At 38.3% G+C, this 17,426-nt stretch overlaps 2 protein-coding genes across 2 annotated transcripts; both read right to left on the bottom strand.

The window, feature by feature from the left end:
* Positions 1-3,093: 3,093 nt before the first annotated feature.
* LOC116256913 (putative 12-oxophytodienoate reductase 11) lies at positions 3,094-6,249 on the bottom strand. Its single transcript, XM_031633467.2, has 5 exons — positions 6,084-6,249; positions 5,119-5,259; positions 4,826-4,956; positions 4,320-4,484; positions 3,094-3,972 (listed from the first exon to the last, which is right to left on the bottom strand). Exons 1-5 carry the CDS (start codon positions 6,161-6,163, stop codon positions 3,386-3,388), a joined length of 1,104 nt encoding a protein of 367 aa, XP_031489327.1. The 5' UTR covers positions 6,164-6,249; the 3' UTR covers positions 3,094-3,385.
* Positions 6,250-10,067: 3,818 nt separating this feature from the next.
* On the bottom strand, positions 10,068-13,419 carry LOC116246099 (putative 12-oxophytodienoate reductase 11). The gene is made up of 5 exons (XM_031617801.2): positions 13,087-13,419; positions 12,089-12,229; positions 11,794-11,924; positions 11,291-11,452; positions 10,068-10,959 (listed from the first exon to the last, which is right to left on the bottom strand). The coding sequence occupies exons 1-5, from the start codon at positions 13,152-13,154 to the stop codon at positions 10,370-10,372; spliced, it is 1,092 nt and encodes a 363-aa protein (XP_031473661.1). The 5' UTR covers positions 13,155-13,419; the 3' UTR covers positions 10,068-10,369.
* Positions 13,420-17,426: the final 4,007 nt, after the last annotated feature.

The raw sequence follows: 17,426 nt of genomic DNA, 5'->3' as shown, positions 1-17,426 counted from the left end.
ACACGCAGATCAGCCGATTCAATGGGTCAATTCTGTTCCTGAATTGATTTTAAGTGCACCCAAAAAGTTACCTTGGTCTTATTATTTGGGACGACATTTTGTCGAATGCTATTGATAACTAAAAAAAGCTAAGGGTGGTTGGAGATGGATCAATGGCTGCCAAGAATGTCTTCACTTTTGCTTTGGCTTTCAGCTGATTTTTCATGTCACATCAATTTGAGCCCGAGTTCAATCAGTTCAAGCTCGGCTCAATTAATGAAACCTCGAACTTAACTCGGCTCGACCTCGAGGATAGCTTGATGGAAGCACCTCGAGCTCGACTCGGCAGTTACGTGTTGAGCTCGAACTTGACTCGATTAAGGCTCGACAAACTTGTTTGAATAGAATTGATATTCATCATTATGTGTTAGCTCAAGCATGACTCGATTAAGGCTCGACAAACTTGTTTGAATAGAATTGATATTCATCGTTACTTATTGAGATCGATCTCGACTCAATTAAGACTCGACAAACTCATTTGAATAGAATTGAAATTCATGGTTATATCGACTTGATTAAGGCTCGACAAACTCGATTAAGGCTCGAGCTCGACTCGATAGTTATGTGTTGAGTTTGAATTCAACTCGATTATTTAAACGAGTTGACTCATGAACTCGAGTTCGACTGGTTAAGCAAATGACTCAACTCGAACTCGTTAGCCGAGCTTTTATGAGTCAAGCTCGAGTAGCTCGACTCTTTGTTCACCCCTAGTTCAAAGGGATTGAATAAGGGCTAGCAGGCGACCGGGTTCTACTTTGATTCCTCGAGAGCCAACTCTCTGTGCTGTGAACAAAGGCCACCGACACACAAGTTGAAGCGTGGCAGGGGTGACATCTCGAAGAGTGATTGGGTGGGGGTTTCGACTTTCTTCAAACAATGGTGGTGGAGTGTATGTCTCCTCTCTTTGTTGTCTTGAAAAGCAGCTCTCATGAAAGTTGATTCAAGATTTTTGGGTGTGTTTGATGGGCTGGAATCGTTTGTCTTTTGTGGACAAGTTTTCCATGTCTTCCATGTAACCATGGAACACAAGTTACCCTTTGTGCGCCTTTTCATGTTTTAAATCAAAGTGGAAAACAAGTTGAACTCGAAACAATCTGGAATAATTTAACCAGCGTGTATTCTAATACGTTGCCAGCATCAAATACTATTTTAATGGCGTCTTCTTCTTTGTCATGTCAACTTGGCTGTTAGGCATCGTCAGAAACCATTTTGCACTCAACTCAAGCAAGAGATGTAGGCATCTAAATAGCAGTATTTTTGGATTTGGATCTAGATGTAAACGTTAAATAAAACTTAGTTAAGTTTGATTAGTCCGGACTCTTTATGGCATCTGACATTCTACTGATATGGTGTTTTAAATTTTGGGTGATTCGGGGAGACTCACCACCACCCGGGAAAGAGCAAAAGTTGTCACCTTATTCCTTGTTTTTAGGGTCGTTTGGCGATAATAAGATATTGTTACTGTCTTATGAATCTGCTTTAGGACATTGGAGTACATTCATGCTGTGGCGCAGCCACATGGTGGCTGGTATGGGCAGTTGCTGTACCAACCTCACAAAATTAGTTTAATATATATGTTAATGTTTTGATATATTTAATTGTTATACATGTAAGTGCCTCAAAAAAATTAAAGGTATTGAATGAGTGTACCCACCAGAAAAAATTTCAGGCTCCGGTAGTGCATTCATGGCACTCTATAACACATTCTTCCATAAACTTACCTCATTTTTAGGGGCAAATTAATAATAAAGTGTTACTATTTCCAAACATCCCAATGTTTTGAAGAGCCATTTTTGTTGCACTTTGCACATCATTGACCATTTGTTGTATAGGAAGTGTACACCTGTAAAACTCAAAATAAAAACTAGCCGACTACCAGGCCCCACCTCAAAAAGTTGCACCAACGAACTCGAAGACTAATATAGTGTTTTCAATTGGCCATCTCAATTCGTGAAGATCTAGCAATAGTTGGTCTACAAGCTCGAAACTAAACAAATTCTATATGGTCTAGAGGGGTGCCAGCGTACCTGCTCGAGACAATGGCTGGTAGGTGGCCGGTCACTTTTCAAGTAGCGTAGCGACTAGACAACCCTTGTTTTAGTTTTTGTTTGCGTGGGGCTTTGCTCAACCAAACAAATTTCACTTGGATTACAAGCAAACGAATGTAGTCACATACATCGTCCCATTTCTTGGTTTCAAATTTAAAAATTACAAAAAGAAAACCATATCAAATGAGTTTGGTCCAGTTTAATCGAGTCGAGTTCATGTAACTTGAACCCAACTCTTTTATAAGCTCCAGCTTAATTTTTTTAGTTAAGCTCGAGCTCGACTCTCGTTCACAATATACATGGTTCATCTTTTGTCATTTTTCAAATGTGAAAAGACAGTTTTGGTCACTATGCAAATGCAGTAATGCATTATCCTGCCTGAGATAGAAACGGAATTTTAAATTTGTCATTGTCCATACTGGTAAACTTCAAGACTGAAGATGAATGAACTGAACTTGCTCTGACAAATGAATTCACAATTTTTGTCATGTCTATAGCATCCGCAAGTTCAGGAGTGGCTACAGTTGAGCCACGTGTCTGCAGCTGATCTGCGCCTGCACAAGTATTGCCACTGTTACAAATTTAGCTTTCGAGTGCCAAATGGCGAGGTTTTTTTTTTCATGTGTAATAACCAAAGTTAAAAATCTTAGCAAGATTTAAAAAAAAACTTACAATAAAATATGAAAATGAAATATCAGGTAATTAAAACATTTTAAAGACATGAAAATTGCAAAAAAAATAAAACACGATTAATACATGTTTTTTCCCTTTTTATTTTGACATTTTTTTCCAAAAAAAACATGTTTTTTTCATTTTTTTTTAGTATGCTGTCTGTGTTCGTGACCCAGAACTTGCAGGTTCAAGCTTTTTGTCTGGACAGAATTGCAGACTTTTTAAGGCTCCTTTTCCAAGTTTAATTATACAACTTTTTATCATTCTTTTCATTTATGAATGCGTGTAGCAGGTGGTGGTTGGCGACCAAGTGTCTTAAAATCGGCACCGAGTAGCCATTAATAAGACAAGAATGCTTTATACACAGCATAGTTTCTTACACACCTAACAGGCACTGAACTCATCTGTAACATTTCATTGTGTTGGAATCTCCTTGAAACAGAGTCGCACATAAAAAAATTAGCAGGCAACAGTGCTCGTATTCACATGAACCTAATGAATTACTCTTTTATATCTCCATGGTCACTCACATGAGCTCAGATCCTTGATTCAATGAATACCAAACCACTCCTTAGCAGCTTCGGTTTCGATTTCAACAAAGCTCTGAACCAGAAGAACCAATCAATTTAACAGTCAAGGAATGGATAATCTGTATAGCCGATGACAGGATCTGATGTGCAGAAGGTAGCACCGTTGTACTTATTGAGAGGGGCGTTGAGCTCTAATCTCCTAGGCAAGTCTGGGTTAGCCAAGAAATGTCTACCAAACGCAACTAAATCTGCATAACCTTCAGCAATTGCTTTGTTTCCATCTTCCTTGTTATACCCACCGACAGCAATGAAAGTTCCTTGGAAGGCTTTCCTAAATGGAAGCAGACCATGGGGAGTTTCCACTGTTCCCCCAGTAGTGATCTTCATCGGTTCCATTACATGTGCATAGACAAGCCCATACTTGTTCAGTGCTTCCATCATGTGAAGCCCGAGAGCTTCCGGATCTGAGTCTCCTGAATCTGCATAATCTAAAAAAGGTGAAAGTCTTATGCCAACCTTATCTGCTCCAATTTCTTGACAAATTGCTTCAACTACTTCTAGCACGAAGCGGCATCGATTCTCTAGACTGCCTCCATACTGATCTGTCCGGTCATTCACATGGTCCTTCATGAATTGATCCAACAGATATCCGTTGGCTCCATGGATCTCTACTCCGTCAAAGCCTGCAGTTGAGTTTGTTCATTTTATCAATGATCAGTATATGTTTCTAAAGGTACAAGGATTCATGGTATTATGTTCTCATTTAAATATGGTGTATCTTATTCATTCTTGTAGCCTAACAACGTGAAACTAATGTATTTATGCCGAAACTGATCTATTTATGTAGAAACAAGTAAGCACATGTATGAATTATACAAAATTGCAGTTAATAAATCTATTTCCAATATATTTGCGTTATTTCAGAGACCATCAGCTGGCACTACATACATAGTCTCTCCCCTAGTACTATCAGAAAGAAGAAGAAACAAGAAAAGGTCAAAACACAGAGAGGATGTCATATTAGGCTCACCAGCTTCAATGGCATTCCTGGCGGCAAGTCTGAAGTGATTGATAATTTCGGGGATTTCTTCTGTCTTCAGCCGACGAGGTGGAGAGAAGTCATCTGTACCTGATGTCATACTCCTTGGCGGCTTATCAGTAGATGAAATTGGAGACTGTCCATTAGGCTGAAAGCCTATGAGTAACAAACGTATTCCAGTAAGCTCGAACGTTTTACAGGACAATGTTATCTATCAGAAAAATATCATAATACATTGACAAAACTAACAGCTCGTTCTGTGCAGGTGCAAAGCCAGAACAGGAATGCGTCCTGTTCAAGAACATACATGGCCAAAGCCATTTCAGAAAAGCCAAATCACATGAGATGCGAGTTTTGGCAGTCAAACCATGGAAACCTTGTTGAAAAGCTTAGTCTCTGCTTTGCATGGTTGGATTATGCAAAAGAGTGCTGTTGACTTATTGTTTTAGCTACAGTAGCAAAAGACACGAACAGGGGAACAAATGTTTGATAATTACCAGTGTTAGAAACTCTTCCAACATGCCAAATCTGGCAAAAGAATATACCACCCTTCTCATGAACAGCATTAACAATTGGCTTCCATGCCTCCACTTGTTCCTTTGTCCAAATTCCAGGTGTATCAGTATAGCTTCAGCGAACCCCAGATTTCGACGATCAATAATAATCAAGTCAATGAACAATGAGCATCGCATGATTCAGCACCAGAAATTTGAAGAGAAACACGTCAAATTTAAAGCAAAATCAAAGAAGAACGTGAACCGAAAATTCCCCAAAAAGAGATAGAATCTACCCTTGGGCAGTGTCTGAAACACCTGTGGCTTCACTGATTAGAAGACCACCCTTTGTAGTTCTTTGGGAGTAATACAGGATGGCATGAGGCTGAGGCACATTCCCGTAGGATCTTTGTCTTGTCAATGGTGCTAACACAACCCTGAAATTCATTCAAGTAAGTACATGTCATCTCCTTGCAGATGCAGTCATTGAGAGAGTGAGGGCGAGAGAGAGATTTTCTAAATCCCACCAAATGAAGCTGTGTCAAAACCATAAACTGTCTTGTTTTCAAGCTTTTCCAACCCCTCCCCGTTTTCTAACAAACCCAGTACTAACCAGCAGAACAGCATAAATTGGCTACAATAGCGACGTATTAGTCTATCATCCACAGGCTTGTCTTGTTTTCAAGTAAAATTTCCTGTATGCTTATATTCTGAAGCTTGTTTTAGAGAATAATCTGCCTTTTTCCACCTAGATTCACATAATTAAGTAGAATACGCCCAAATTTCTCTCCCCATCAACTGGCCCAAGAATTCTGCTTTGCACATCTACCCAACTCGAGATTTGCAAAAAATTGAACCCTTACCACTGTCATATGATCAGTCAGACTTTCAATCCTGCCTACAAGCCAAAGCTAAGCATAACTGTTTGAGACAACATAAAGATCCCAGTTTCATGGCTGCCCCCTTTATGTTTTTCTTCTTCGAAAAAAAAAAGAAAAGAAAATCAACTATATTTTAGGATGAGGGAAGGACGAATTGCAGGTCCCGAGTAGTTCAAATGTGGTTTGAAAATTTTCGGTTCCCAAGTAGCTTCTTTCATCCAGTAATGCAGCAAAAGAAACTTAAAAAATGATGAGGCTGAATCAATTCAAACAAAACAAAGTGCAATCAGATGTGAGTAATCTGGCGCGCTTCCTCTCTCACCTTCTTTCCAAATACAGCAGAAAGAATGAAAAAAAAATTGCTAAATTACGAAACCGACCTATGTGAAAGTGAGAATTTCCCCATCCGGTATGGAGTCAAGAGGGGTTGCTCCGACGGTGGCGATGCTGCTGCAGCCATGGCTACCTCTCTGTCTCTCTCTCTCTTGCTTTTCACCCACGACTCTCTCACTACAAATGGTCGCTATGCATATCGCAGTGGAGGCACTTCGATCCTTTTATAGCGAACACATCACAGAAATGGTCGTATGAGACGTCGAAACTAGAAGATATGCTAATGCTGCACTAAGACTAAGGGCATTTCCGACATTTCAGTGTCAGATATAGAAACCAGTCATAAATTTTCTGGTTGCCAAAACATAAATTCCACAGTTGGCAAAACCATGACTCAGACTTGACTTGCACAAGATTGGGTCAATGAGTTAAGTCGTCAAGTTGATCAGGTATGCGAATAATCATAATATAAATCATGCAACTGAATCGGGTGGGTCAGATGAATCAAGGCCGAGCCAGGCTGAGTTAAGGGCGAGTCGGGCCGAGTCAAAGGCAAGTGGAGCCATACCTTGATTCATAGTGCCCTCTAAATGGCTGAATTGAATCGAATGCATTGCAAATTATTGAGATTCATAAACTGAAAAAGGAATGTCACATGCCACACTGTGTTTTTTTATTGCTTTTTCAAGTACTTTTAATGTTTTTTTTTTTTTTTGTTTTTAAGATACGTATTTTTCATTGTTCTTGTGGCCTTACCTTTGGTGATTTGCTTTTAGGGGTGAACAACCAGTTGAGTTTGCTCGACTGGGCTCGTTAAAGCTTGACTCGAGTTCGAGTTTTCTCGTCTCGTTCATGTTATTACCTAACTTGACTTGGCTCGAGTTTGATGAACTTGTTCTTGACTTATGCCGAACCAGTTTGTGAATCATGAACACGTCCCTCTCCTTTAAATTCTTTCACCATCTCTCTCACTCACATTTAAATCAATCGCCATTTTTTTCTCCCATTCCGTTAATGTCTCTCTCTTTCACACATTTAATTCACTGATTCTCTCTATTGTGTAGTTCACTCTCTTTTTCTTCTCATTACTTATATACTCTCTCTCTCTCAAACAAAGAAAAATGGAAAAGGAAAATTGTTTAACATATTTAAATTTTTTCAGGTTTCATTCAACATGATATTAAAATACTTCAAGCTTTTATTAATTCTTGTAAGAAAATCAGTTGCAAACTCAAATCTTCATTTTTTTTTAGTTGTTCTTTGTTTTAATTGTTTAAGTTTCTTGAATTCTTCAAGATTTTCCCAAGAAAAACAAAAACTTCCTGATTATTGGACAAGATCTCTCTCTCATTCATTATTATTGGCTACGCCTCCCCCCCTCTCTCTTTCATTTATTAGTTAAATTTTTATTAAATTTTATGTTTTTTTATTTAAAAAAGTAAATTTTTTTTTTTTGCCAAGCAAGCAGATGTTCCGATCCAACAAATCAGCAGCTTGACAAATTCCGTTCCAGAACTGATGTTAATAGCATGGAAATTGCCTCGCTTTTATCACTTGTCAAAGCATGTCGCGACATTTTGTCCAAGCTTTTGAATACTTTTGTTTCATCGACGACAAAAACAGCCGAGGGTGGTTGGAGATGGATCAATGGCTGCCAAGAAGAGAAGAGAAGTCTTCCCACTGCTTTGCCTTTGAACTGGTCTTTCTTGTCACATCAATCTCAACTTTTCAATTCTCCCAACGCCCTTGGAAAAGAAAAGAAAAGACAACCTCTGATTTTTTTTTTTTTTTTTTTTATGTTGCTTGACATGATTGTGTGTTTGATGAAAAAGCAGTTCTCACGAAAGTTGGTTCACGGTTTTCAGGGTGTGTTTGATGGACCAGAAGCATTTGTCTCTTGTGGACAAGTTTTCCATGCCTCCCATGTAACCATCAAACACAAGTTACCCGTTTGGGCCTCTCTTTTTTGTGTTTAAATCAAGTGGAAAACTAGTTGAACTCGAAACCATCGTTCATAATTCAACCAGCGTGTATTCTAATAGCAAATACTAGCTACTTTAATGGTGCCTTCTTCTTTGTTTTGTTATCTTAACAATTACGTATCAGATTTTTTTTTTCTTTTTTTCAACCAACTCAAGCAAGAAATGTAGTTGTTTTGTATTTGAATTCGATCAAAGTAGCAGTAATTTTTGGATTGGGATCCGTATGTAAACATTAAACAAAACTAAGTTCTAAGTATGATTTGAGTAGACCCTTAGTTAGGGGTGAACAAAGCGAGCTCGACTACTCGTTAAAGCTCAGCTCATGAACGAATTCGAACCGAGTCATTTGCTTAATGAGTCGAGCTCGAGCTCATGAGTCAACTCGTTCAAATAATCGAGTTGAGTTCGTGTTCACTGAATTCGAATTGTTAAAGCTCGACTCAGCTCTAAAATGATGTGTAATGATTTTTAAAATATCTAACTCGTTTTTTAAATAAAAAATCGGTGTATTGACGTTGATTATTTATGTAAGTTTTTACAAAAGCTCATTCAAGTTTGTCAAGACTTAATCAAGTCGTGCTCGAAGCGATGGCTGGTAGGTGGCTGGTCACCTTTCGAATAGCAAGGGCAGCCGCACACTCCCTTTGACAATTTGTGTGTGTGTTGTGTGTGTGTCAGTGGGGTCTGTTCAACCAAACAAATTTGACTTGGATTACAAGCAAATAAATGTAGTTGTATATCTAGTTCATGTACATGAAATGTACATGAAATAGTGGGGTTGGAAATGAAGGATATTTGTGGATGACAAGGACCTTTACCTTGAAAGGGAAATTGACTATTTTTTATTTCATAATTTGCTAACATATACATATCTTTGCATTAAAATTGCTGGGCACTCCATTTTAATTTCCTAACAAGGGCTTATAATTTTTTATAGTGGTCAAATAAGAACCTTAAGTCGAGTTTTTGGTGAGATAATAATTAGGGCTGTACATGAGCCAAGTGGAGCTCGAGCTGATCAGTCAACTCGTCGCGACTTTTTGGGTTTGAGAGCGAGTTGAGCTGTACAAGGTCAGCTCGAACTTGATAGACTGAGCTCGAACTTGATAGACTGAGTGCCCTGCTCAAGCTTGACTCACTTAAACTCTTTTACCAATTCCTCCCTTGACTTGATGTTTTTTTTTTTGAATTTGAAAATACAAAATACCTTAAATAAAATGAACTTACTAGTTGAGCTTTGAGTTAAGCTCGATAACGACTCGCTTACAAATGGGTCAAGGTTAAGTAGTTCGAGTCGAGCTAAGTTGGCTGATTTATTGTGCTTATGCAGCCCTAACAGTATGACACCAAGACTATAATTTCTTTAGTTGATAAAATCTCTAACATATGCCTGTATTTGCCTAAAAAACCCAAACCCAACCCCATTTTCTTGAATTCCCTAACAAGGGCCTACAATTTTTTTATAGTAGGAAACGATGGCTTTATGGTGGCCAGGTCGCTGTTCATCTTTTGTGATGTTTGAATGTGAAAAGACAATATTGGTCACGATGCAATTGCAATAATGCATTATCCTGCCTAAGACAGAAACGGAATTTTATATATGCCACTGTCCATACTGGTAACTTAGACCACTGATGAATGACCCATGAAATCATGATCAGCGCCTGCACAGTTATGTTACCATTGATGTAACCTTCAACTCCATGAAAAATACTATTTGACCTCCAAGAACAGATCACTTGTAAATCAAGAATAAGGCATGATTTGAATGATATGATTATTAGCAATTATAGAATCACTTCTTGGTTGGCTTCGTTTATATCACTATTACAAATTTCGCATTCTGCAGGTGAGTTTTTTTCAGGAAAATCTTGGCGAGATTTTAAAAAAAATAACTAAAAAAAATGTTAAAATGTATATCTGATAACTAAAAATCAGAAAAAAAATGTGAAAGAAAAACAAACAACATGAAGAAAACGCAAATAATACATGTAGTTGGTGGTGGTTGGCGACCAAGTGTGTTTTAAATGGGTACTGAGTAGCCATTAATGAGACAAGAATGCTTTATACACAGCATGGTTTCTTACACAGTAGCAGGAACTGAACTCATCTGTAACATTTCATGTGTTGGAATCTCCTTGAAACAGAGTAGCACATAAAAATTTGTAAATAATAGTGCTCGAATTCACATGAACCTAACGACTCTTTTATAAAGACCTAACTCACTCCCATACTGGACTCTGGTATTTAAACCGATAGACCCCAACTGCCCCATAGCAACTCCGGTTTTGACAGAAAAAGATTACAAACCAGAACAACCAATCACTTCACAAAGAATATCTGTATACAGTCTAGACCTCTTCAAAGAATGGATAATCAGTATACCCAAAGACTGGATCTGATGTGTAGAAGGTAGTCCTGTCGTACTTATTGAGATGGGCATCTAGCTCGAATCTCCGAGGCAGGTCTGGGTTTGCCAAGAATAGTCTACCAAATGCAACTAAATCTGCATAACCATCAGCAATTGCTTTGTTTCCATCTTCCTTTTCATACCCACCAACAGCAATGAAAGTCCCTTTGAAGGCTTTTCTAAATGGAAGCAGACTATGTGGAGTTTGCATTGTCTCCCCAGTCAAGACCATCCTTGGTTCCACTACATGTGCATAGACAAGCCCATACTTGTTCAGTGCTTCCATCATGTAGAGGCCGAGAGCTTCAGGATCTGAGTCCCCTGCATCTGCATGATCTAAAAAAGGTGAAAGCCTTATGCCAACCTTATCTGCTCCAATTTCTTGACAAACTGCTTCAACTACTTCTAGCACGAAGCGGCAACGCTTCTCTAGACTGCCTCCATACTGATCTGTCCGGTCATTCACATTGTCCTTCATGAATTGTTCCAACAGATATCCATGGGCTCCATGGATCTCGACTCCATCAAAGCCTGCAGTTTGGTTATTTGATCAATGATCAGTATATGTTTCTAAAGGAACGTGGATTCATAATTGGCTTATGTACTATATTAATATTTAATATGGGGTATGTTACTCATTCTAGTAACCTAACAACATGAAACTGATCTATTTATGTCGAAACAAGTAAGCTGAATTATGAAGTGTACAATTATACAGTTAATAAATTTATTTCCAATATACTTGCATTATTGCCGAGCTCATCAACTGGCACTACATACATACTCTCTCCCATAGTAGTATCATAAAGAAGAAGAAACAAGAAAAGGTCAAAACACAGAGAGGATGTCATATTAGGCTCACCAGCTTCAATGGCATTCCTGGCGGCAAGTCTGAAGTGATTGACAATTTCGGGGATTTCTTCTGTCTTCAGCCGACGAGGTGGAGAGAAGTCACCCATACCCGTCATACTCCTTGGTGGCTTATCAGTAGATGAAATTGGAGACTGTCCATTAGGCTGAAAGCCTATGAGTAACAAACATATTCCAGTAAGCACGAACGTTGAACAGGACAATGTTATCTACTAGAAAAATATCATAATACATTGATAAAACTAACAGCTCGTCCTGTGCAGGTGCAAGGCCTGAACAAGAATGCGTCCTGTTCAAGAACATACATGGCCAAAGCCATTTCGGAAAAGCCAAATACCATGACATGCGAGTTTTAGCGGTCAAACCATAGAAAACATGTTGAAAAGCTTAGTCTCTGCTTTGCATGGTTGGATCATGCGAACAAGTGTTATCGACTTATTGTTTTAGCTACAGTAGCAAAAGACACGAACAGGGGAACAAATGTTTGATAATTACCAGTGTTAGAAACTCTTCCAACATGCCAAATCTGGCAAAAGAATATACCACCCTTCTCATGAACAGCATTAACAATTGGCTTCCATGCCTCCACTTGTTCCTTCGTCCAAATTCCAGGTGTATCAGTATAGCTTCAGCGAACCCCAGATTTCGATGATTAATAAGAATCAAGTCAATGAACAATGACCATCACATGATTCAGCACCAAAAATTTGAAGAGAAACACGTCAAATTTAAAGCAAAATCAAAGAAGAACGTGAACCAAAAATTCCCCAAAAAGAGAGATAGAATCTACCCTTGGGCAGTGTCTGAGACACCTGTGGCTTCACTGATTAGAAGACCACCCTTTGTAGTTCTTTGGGAGTAATACAGGATGGCATGAGGCTGAGGCATATTCCCGTAGGATCTTTGTCTTGTCAATGGTGCTAACACGATCCTGAAATTCATGAAAGTCGTATATGTTATCTCTTTGAACATGCAGCCATTGCAAGGGAGAGGAAGAGAGAGCGAGAGAGATTTTCTGAATCACACCAAATGTAGCAGTGTCAACTGTAAGCTGTCCTTGTTTTCAAGCTTTTCCAACCCCTCCCCCCTTTCTAACAAACCCAGTACTAACAAGCAGAACAGCATAAATTGGCTACAATAGCGGCATATTAGTCTATCATCCACAGGCTTGTCTTGTTTTCAAGTAAAATTTTCCTGTATGCTTATATTCTGAAGCTTGTTTTAGAGAATAATCTGACTTTTTATCTCTAGATTCACATAATTAAGTAGAATACGGCCAAAATTTCTCTCCCCATCAACTGGTTCTGCTTCGTACATCTACCCACCTCGAGACTAGAAAAAAATTGAACCCTTACCACAGTACCACTGCCAAATGAACAGTCAGACTTTCAATTCTGCCTACAAGCCAATGGTGAACGTAATTGTTTGAGATTTTATGAATGCCACCAACTGTAGCAGTGTTAACTGTAAGCTGCCCTTGTTTTCAAGCTTTTCCAACCCCTCCTCCCTTTCCAACACAACAAATTCCCAACCACAAGATGAGTATAGGATCATAAATGGCTAAAACAGCCAATCATTACGCTATCAGCTATCTAGAGTTTGTTGTTGCTTGTCTCGTTCAGGTACCCAAATAGACATGAAAAATGTACAGTTCGGATTCAAACACAACCTAGTTACATAAAAAAATCAGGTCTGGGGGAATCTGGTATGGCTTCCCCCGTCATTCTCTTTTAAAATACAGCAATATATTGAAGATAGGAAGAAATACGAGAAAACTAGGAAACTGACCTATGGGAAAGTGAGAACTTTCCCATCTGGTATGAAGTCAAGAGTGGTTGCTCTGTTGGTGCAGCCATGGCTGCCTCTCTCTTCCTCCCTCCCGTTTCTCTCACTACTTTCTCACTACAAATTGCCAGAGATGCCGATGGCAGTGGAGAGGCAATGCAGTCCTTTTAAAGCAAACCGCGAGAAAGTTGGGACATTGAAGAGGCAGAGGACGAAGAAATTCAGCAGACGGAGGAGGGTGATTCCGGTAATCCCGTAAGCTTCCGTTCTGCGGTTTTGAGTCAAAGCACGGCTTCAGCTCATACTTTTCCAGCACTCGAGGACGACGAATGGAAAAGTTTTCCTTGGCTGGTGTCATGGGTGACGCTATGTGGATCACGTCGGTTCATCACAAGCCAACACCAACTTCGAATCAGATTTGATCGATAAATTATTGCCAAAGTAGGCTTCAATCTGTTCATTCGATCCACAGACCGCTGAACTCATTTCTATAGAAAATTAATATTTCTTGTAACTGTGTCACGAGACATGTTTGGTTTCAGGTACTTTTTTTTTTTTTTTATTAAAAGGCGGTCAACTAAAACTAGTTTGGACTTGGGCATACGATCGGCCTGACATTCAATTTAAAATTAGAGTTCGAGTCTGACTTGATTAAATTAAAAAATATATTTTAAATATAAAATAATATATAAATTTAATTAATCATAATAAAATATTATAATTATATACAAAAAATCAATAAAATATATATTAAAAAAATCTTATCGAACCAAACTGAGCTTAATTACGTCCACTGTGCTGGCCCGAAGCTTTTTCTTCGAGCTCGAGCCTAAGCTGGAGTCGAGCCAGGTATCGAGTCGAGTCCTTAGTCACCCAAAAGCATCTTAAACACAAGTTCCAAAGCTTTGTTGAAAAATATATGGCTACAGACTATAAAAAAACTTTTCATTTTTCATATTGATATTTATAAACATTTTTTTTCATTTACATATTGATGCTCCTTGAAATTTTATGTTTTTAAGTTTTGTGAAAAGGTTAGGTATAACACAAGGACATTCTGCCTTCCTCTCAACCCACGCATAGTTTTCATAAGGAAAACAAAAAAAAACACTGTTTTCATAAAATTTAAATTGAATTGGTTGGCGAATTTATTCAATTCCATGGCTCATTCAAGGGCACCACTTGTCACATTCCAACCTATTTTTAGGTCTATTTCTTAAACTTTTTATTATATTTATGTCATTTTTTATTTATTTAAAAAATTAACTTTTTTTTTTTGTCAAGGTTCACTACTGGTTCACCCGGACACGCAGCTCAGCCGATTCAACAAATGGGTCAATTCTGTTCCTGAATTGATTTTAAGTGCACCGAAAAAATTACCTTGGTCTTATTATTTGGGACGACATTTTGTCGAATGCTATTGATAACTAAAAAAAGCTAAGGGTGGTTGGAGATGGATCAATGGCTGCCAAGAATGTCTTCACTTTTGCTTTTGCTTTGAGCTGATCTTCCATGTCACGTCAACTTGTGAAGGCGACATCTCGAAGCACCAACACAGACCCTCATACCTTCGGCTATGAAGGGTTGGGTGTGGGTTTTGACCTTCTTCAGAGATTGTATGTCTTCTCTCTTTGTTGTCTCCAAAAGCAACTCTCATGAAAACTGGTTCAGGCTTTTCGGGTGTGTTTGATGGGCTGGAATCGTTTGTCTTTTGTGGACAAGTTTTCCATGCCTTCTACGTAACCATCAGACACAAGTTACCCCTTGTGAGCTTGTTCATGTGTATTTATTCTGCACGAAAATGGTGATTGAAGAGATTGAGAACATTTAGAACCAGTTTTCTGAATACTCTCAGTGCCCGGTAGGTACCACCTTTGACAAGATGTTTCCATGGCATTTTAGGGTATTTTAGCCATTTTGAAAAAAATGGATATTTTCAGTTTTTTTTTCTTCCATTTTAATTTTTTTTTTCTTTCATTTTACTGCTTTGCCTTTGAACCGGTCTTTCTTGTCACATCAATTTGAACTTTTCAACTCTCCCAACGCCCCCTGAAAAAGAAAAGAAAAGACAACCTCTGATTTTTTTTTTTTTTTTTTTTTTGCTTGGCCTGATTGTGTGTTTGATGAAAAGCAGTTCTCACGAAAGTTGGTTCACGGGTTTCAGGGTGCGTTTGAAGGGCTAGAATTATTTGTCTTTTGTAGACAAGTTTTCCATGCCTCCCATGTAACCATCAAACACAAGTTACCCGTTTGGGCTTCTCTTTTTTGTGTTTAAATCAAGTGGAAAACCAGTTGAACTCGAAACCATCGTTCATAATTCAACCAGCGTGTATTCTAATAAATTGCAATCAAATACTAGCTACTACTTTAATGGTGCCTTCTTCTTTGTTTTGTTATCTTAACAATTACGTATCAGAATTTTTTATTCTTTTTTCAATCAATTCAAGCAAGAAATGTGGTTGTTTTGTATCGGAATTCGATCAAAGTAGCAGTATTTTTTTGGATTTGGATTCATATGTAAACATTAAACAAAACTAGGTTCTAAGTATGATTTGAATGGACCCTTAGTTAGGGGTGAACAACGCGAGCTCGACTACTCGTTAAAGCTCAGCTCATGAATGAGTTCGAGCCGAGTCATTTGCTTAATGAGTCGAGCTCGAGTTCATGAGTCCACTCGTTCAAATAATCGAGTTGCGTTGGAGTTCACTGAACGCGAACTATTAAAGCTCGACTCGACTCGAAAATGATGTGTAGCGATTTTTAAAATATCTGACTTTTTTTTTAAATTAAAAAATTGGTAGATTGACGTTAATTATTTATGTAAGTTTTACAAAAACTCATTCAAGTTTGCCGAGTCTTAATCGATTTGAGCTCGATTTATGGCAAAGTAATAGGCCATATATTCAAACAAGTTTGTCAGAGCTTAATCGAGTCGAGTCGAGCTCGAATTCAACACATATCTACCGAGTCAAGCTCGAAGCAATGGGTGGTAGGTGGCTGGTCACTTTTCTAGTAGCATGGAAAGCCACACAGTCCCTCTGACAATTTGTGTGTGTTGTGTGTGTCAGTGGGGTCTATTCAACCAAATAAATTTGACTTGGATTACAAGCAAATGAATTTAGTTGTATATCTAGTTCATGTACATTTGTGGATATTTGTGGATGACAAGCATCTTTACCTTGAAAGGGAAATTGACTCTTTTTTATTTCATAATTTGCTAACATATACCTATCTTTGCATCAAAATTGTTGGGCACTGCATTTTAATTTCCTAACAAAGGCTTATGTTTATAGTAGACAAATAAAAACATTGAGTCGAGTTTTTGTTGAGATAATAATTAGGGTTGTACAAGAGCCAAGTCGTCAGCCCGTCACAACTTTCTTGATTCGAGCTCGAGTTGAGTTGTACAAGGTCAGGCCAAACTCGATAGACTGAGTCCCCTACTCAAACTTGACTCATTTAAACTTGTTTACCAACTCCCCATTTGACTTGATTTTTTTTTCTTGGTTTTAAATTTGGAAATTACAAAAATCCTTAAATTAAACGAGCTTAATCGATTTTAATCGAGTCGCGTTCATGTAACTTCAACTCGATTTCTTTACAAGCTTGAGCTTTTAGTTAAGCTCGAGAACGACTCGCTTACAAATGGGTCAAGGTTAACTGAACTAGTTCGAGTCGAATTCAAGTTGGCTTAATTTATTGTGCAGCCCTAACAGTATGACACCAAGTGTATAATTTCTTTAGTTGATCAAATCTCTAACATATGCCTGTATTTGCCTAAAAAACCCAACCCAACGCCATTTTCTTGAATTCCCTAACAAGGGCCTACAATTTTTTTTATAGTAGGAAACGATGGCTTTATGGTGGCCAGGTCGCTGTTCATCTTTTGTGATGTTTGAATGTGAAAAGACAATATTGGTCACGATGCAATCGCAATAATGCACTATCCTGCCTAAGACAGAAACGGAATTTTATATTTGTCACTGTCCATATTGTAAACTTTTACCACTGATGAATGACCCATGAAATCATGTGTCTAGCATCCACAAGTTCAGAAGTGGCTACACTTGAGCAACGTGTCTGGAGGTGATCAGCGCCTGCACAGTTATGTCACCATTGATGTAACCTTCAAATCCATGAAAAATACTATTTGACCTCGAAGAACAGATCACTTGATGGGACTCATCTCGAGCTTTAGTTAGTGAAAGTAGTAAAGTTTCCTTAGGAACATTACATTGATGACAACAACGTGGACTTGTAAATCAAGAATAAGGCATGATTTGAATGATAGTGAATGATATGATTATTAGCAATTATAGAATCACTTCTTGGTTGGCTTGGTT

Source organism: Nymphaea colorata, chromosome 1 (assembly GCF_008831285.2).
Source record: "Nymphaea colorata isolate Beijing-Zhang1983 chromosome 1, ASM883128v2, whole genome shotgun sequence".
NCBI classification, from domain to species: Eukaryota; Viridiplantae; Streptophyta; class Magnoliopsida; order Nymphaeales; family Nymphaeaceae; genus Nymphaea; species Nymphaea colorata.
The sequence above is the reverse complement of the archived record's forward strand: the minus strand, read 5'-3'. Positions and strand labels throughout refer to the sequence as shown.